Source organism: Antrostomus carolinensis, unplaced genomic scaffold, assembly GCF_000700745.2.
Source record: "Antrostomus carolinensis isolate BGI_N321 unplaced genomic scaffold, ASM70074v2 scaffold40984, whole genome shotgun sequence".
Lineage (NCBI taxonomy): Eukaryota > Metazoa > Chordata > Aves > Caprimulgiformes > Caprimulgidae > Antrostomus > Antrostomus carolinensis.
The window spans coordinates 1-4,285 of NW_010310913.1; the positions used below are offsets into that span (position 1 = coordinate 1).

Consider the following 4,285-nt stretch of genomic DNA (forward strand, 5'->3'; position numbering starts at 1 on the left):
CGTGCCCGAGCGCTGTCACCCCGTGCCGTGCTGCTGCCGAGGATGTCACCCCGTGCCGTGCTCCTCTGTCCCCACACCGTGGCCTTGTCACCTTGCTGGGGCTGTGACCCCGTGTGTGTCCCTCCACCCCAGCCTGCCACAGCCCTGATCCCGTACTGGGGACATGTCCCCTGCCATGGCTGTGATCACATACTGTGGCCATGCCCCCATGTCACTGTGCCACAGCCATGATCTTGTTACCAGGGACATGCCCCCATGTCCCTCTGCCACAGCCGTGATCCCATACTATGGCCATGTCTCCATGTCACCGTGCCACAACTGTGACCCCATACCATGGCCATGTCCTCATGTCCCTCTGTCACAGCTGTGGTCCTATTCTGTGGCCATGTCCCCATGTCACCTTGCCACAGCCATGATCCCATACCATCTCCATGTCCCTCTGCCATGGCTGCGATCCCATACCACAGCCATTCCCCCCCTCTGCCATCACGATGCTGTGGCTGTGTCCCCATGTCACCTTGCTGTCCCCATGATGCCATGTGGTGACCTGTTGCCATACCATCTGTCAAAGGTGCCCCTTGGTGGGTATGTCCCCTGTCCCGCCCCGCCCTGGGCCCATCAGTGCTCACCTGCAGCAGGTGTTGTGCAAGGGCGGGTGTGAGCGCTCGCCCCTGCACTTGCATATGAAATGGGAACCAGGAGCAGCACCCAGTAATTAACTGGGGTGCCTGTAAAGGCTTTGCTGGCCCCTGGCCGCCAGCGTCCAGCGGGACTGCTCAGACCAAGGGTGGGGACTGAGGTTTGAGGAGCTCCCCGTGGCTCCAGCACGGCTCGTGCCACCCTGCACCCTCCCAGGATGGCTGCCTGAGCCCAGGGGATGAGGCCACCTTGCCTTGGCACCCTCTTTGTGACCCTTTCTCAGCATCTTGCAGCACTCCCCAGGGCAGGCGATGGGCTACATCTGCTTCTGCAGCAGTGACAGTGACCCCAGGCATGTGCTGGCAGGGAGTGAGCTGTGCTTGGATGCTCCTCAGGAACTTCTGCCCTAAATCTGCCGGTGCCCAGACTGGTTTCACCATCGCTCGGGCCCATCAGCCCATGAGGGATGGTGGTCCTGGGCCATCTGCAGCTCCTGGCTTTCCCTTCCCACTGGGAGGTTGGGGCTGTCTGGAAGTTGTCTGCAGAGGACATGGCCTGGGGTGGCTGGATGTGTCCCCCAGCCCTTTGGGGGGGTTGTGCCACCCTGCACCCTCCCCAGGGTGGGTGGTGGTGGTCATGCTCCCCACCCTGTGCTGGTGTCACTGGGGGACATCACTCTGGGGACTGGTTTCTCCTGCAGCACTGTGGGTTCCCCTGTCCCAGCTTTCCTCCTTGTCCCCAGAGTGGCAGAGGCTCTCGGTGCCAGGCTTGGGGACACCTCCATGACCGTATCTCCCCAGCCACAGCTCAGGGTGTTGCCTCAGAGTATCAGTTACTCCTTATTGCTGGTTTGGCTTGCAGCTCCCAGCCCTGGCACGTGCCCTGTTGTTCCCACCCGGCGGCATCCCGTGGGAGGCTGCGGGGAACCGGATCACGGTGTCTCATCACGCTGTGTCACAGCGGAGCTGCTCCAATCCCTCAGCTCCATCCCCAAAATCCAAACACAACCCCGGTGTGGGGAACCAGCTCTTGGTCCCAGTGGGACACAAACAGCAGCCTCAGGCCTTTGTGGAGGGCAAAAGCTGCTGTATCCAACATCACAGCTGGGATTGGGAATGGGGACCTGGCTCTGCTGTGCCCCAAAGCCTGTGGGGTGGGAGGGGATGTGCTCATGGGGGGGTTTGCCTTGCAGGAACTGGCTGGCCTGGTGCCCTCGGCTGCGCACCCTCCTCCTGGTCCTGCTCCTTATCTACCTCTCCGTGCCCTTCCTCGTCCGCCTCTTCCCAAACCTGCTCACCAAATTCGTCTTCCTGAACTTCTGTAAGTGCCCTGGGGCTGTCCCAACTGGGAGAGCTGCTCCTCCAGGGATTCAGGGGGGTTGAGAGGGGTCCCCAAAACGTGGGTGGGGCTGCACTCAGTGCCTGGGTGGCACCGGGACATCACCCATCCAACCCCACCTTTGCCGTGGGCTTGCAGAGGAGGCACTGAGGGACCTTTCCCGTTGGCACCTTGTGTTTTTAAGCTGGAATAACGCGGTGCTGCTGACCCTGTTCACTGCCAGAAGTTGCCCCATATAGAATCATAGAATGGTTTGGATTGGAAGGGACCTCAAAGATCATCCAGTTCCAACCCCCCTGCCAGCAGCAGGGACACCTTCCACTAGACCAGGTTGCTCAAAGCCTCATCCAGCCTGGCCTTCAACACTTCCAGGGAGGAGCATCCACAGCTTCTCTGGGCAACCTGGGCCAGTGTCTCACCACCCTGACAGTGAAGAACTTCTTCCTAATATCTCATCTAAACCTCCCCTCTTTCAGTTTAAACCCATTTCCCCTTGTTTTGTCATTAACTGCCCTTATGAAAAGTCCTTCCCCAGCTTTCTTGTAGCCCCTTCAGGTACTGGGAGGCCGCTAGAAGATCTCCCCAGAGCCTTCTCTTCTCCAGGCTGAACACATCAGGGCACACCCAGCGTCAGCGGGGTTGGAAATTGGGGTGGGAGGAGGTGGCAGAGGGCTGAGCTCCCCTGCCCGCTCCCCGAGCCGGCTGTAGGACACCCCTCAGCTTCTGGGAAAATTATATATATAAAATAAATAAATCCCATGTGGCTTTGGAACGATGCACGGAAGCAGCTGGGATGAGGGTCCCTGGGCTGCTCCTGTGACAGATGTCATTTCTCCATCAGTGGCCTTCCCCTTCTTCGTGGACCTTCGGCAGCCAGAGCTGCTCCTCAACAACACCATCAGCCTGTACCTCACCCCTGAGCCGGGCGTCACTGTCGGCCTGTCGGCATCTGGTGAGTGGGGTAACCCCGGTGTCCTGGGTGGCCACAGCCATGTGGTTACGCTGGTGTGGTGACTAAACTGGGTGTAAACCCCCTGAGATAACCCTGCTGTGACCCCCCCCAGGCATACGGTGCCGGGCAGCAGAGGGGCCGAGGCGCGGGGCAAGGACCAGCACTGGTATGAGGAGGCACTTGCTGATGCTCACCCCGTGATCATCTACCTGCATGGCAATGGGGGGACCAGGTGAGTAGCCAGGAGTGCCGCTGAGGTGGCCATTCTCATGCAGTGTCTCCCCATGGGCTGAGAACTTGCAAACTCAGTGCAGGAGCCAGCGGGGCTGGGGTTGCTGGGGTGGTTCCTGACCCCCATGAGGCAAGGAAAGTTCCTTTGAGTGAAAGGGAAACATCAAAAGTCACCAACCCCAGAGCATCCAGCTCCCTGCTCCTGGGAAAGGGTGACCCCAGTCCCTCACCTGGACTGGTGCTGGAGGGGAGGGTCCCCTGAGCTGGTGGGATGGAGCCCCCTCCCCAGGCTCTGACCTTGTGTTCCCCATCAGGGCTGCGAACCACCGCATCCAGTTCTTGAAGGTAAGTGGTCCCCTGTGGTGGGACTGGGACCTGCTGGGGTTAAGGTCATGCTGGCTCTGGGGAGTGTGACCTGGGGGGGGTCTGGGGGTGCATCCCCTGACCCCAGGACATGACACGGTGCCGCTGCTCTGACAGACGATGGGAGCTGCTGACTTCCACATCCTGGCTCTGGACTACAGAGGTAAAGTCACCCCCCTCTGCCTCTCTCTGAGTGACCCCCCCAGGGTCTGGTCCCGCCCTGGGTTGTGACACCGAGCCATGTCCCCCTCAGGCTATGGGGACTCCAGTGGGCACCCCACGGAGAGCGGCTTCACCACCGATGTCCTGGCACTCTACGACTGGGCCAAAGCGCGGAGTGGCAACAGCAGCATCCTCTTCTGGGGACACTCCCTGGGGACAGGGTAGGTGCAAGACTGGACAAGGGAGGGGGGGGATGCTGGACCCCACAGCTGGTCACCCCACTGCTGCCAGACCAGTGTCACCCAGGGATGGACCAAGGAGCTGGAGCAACTCCATGGTGGAGGCATCTGCAAAGCAAAGCCCAGCAGGGAAGGGAGGGGGGTCTTGAGGATGCTGCTCCCCCTCACTGTCACCTCTCTTGTCACAGGATTGCCACCAACGCGGCAAGGAAGCTGCAGGAGGAGCAAGGTAAGGGCCAGTGTGGCTGGGTTGTCCCTGTGTGGTTTCCCCCCTGGGGCTCTGGACACCCCGGACAGATTTTGGGGGCCACAGAGGAGCTGGGGAGCCTCGTGTCTCTCTGCTCAACCATCAGGCTTGGCC

At 60.6% G+C, this 4,285-nt stretch overlaps 1 protein-coding gene across 1 annotated transcript; it reads left to right on the forward strand.

The window, feature by feature from the left end:
• Nucleotides 1-1,831: 1,831 nt before the first annotated feature.
• LOC104519087 (monoacylglycerol lipase ABHD12) lies at nt 1,832-4,153 on the forward strand (the record flags this gene model as incomplete). The annotated part of the gene is made up of 7 exons (XM_010166570.1): nt 1,832-1,959; nt 2,819-2,920; nt 3,041-3,161; nt 3,475-3,505; nt 3,641-3,686; nt 3,777-3,906; nt 4,113-4,153. Coding segments are annotated over 7 exons (599 nt in total), but the record flags the coding sequence as incomplete, so codon positions are not given.
• Nucleotides 4,154-4,285: the final 132 nt, after the last annotated feature.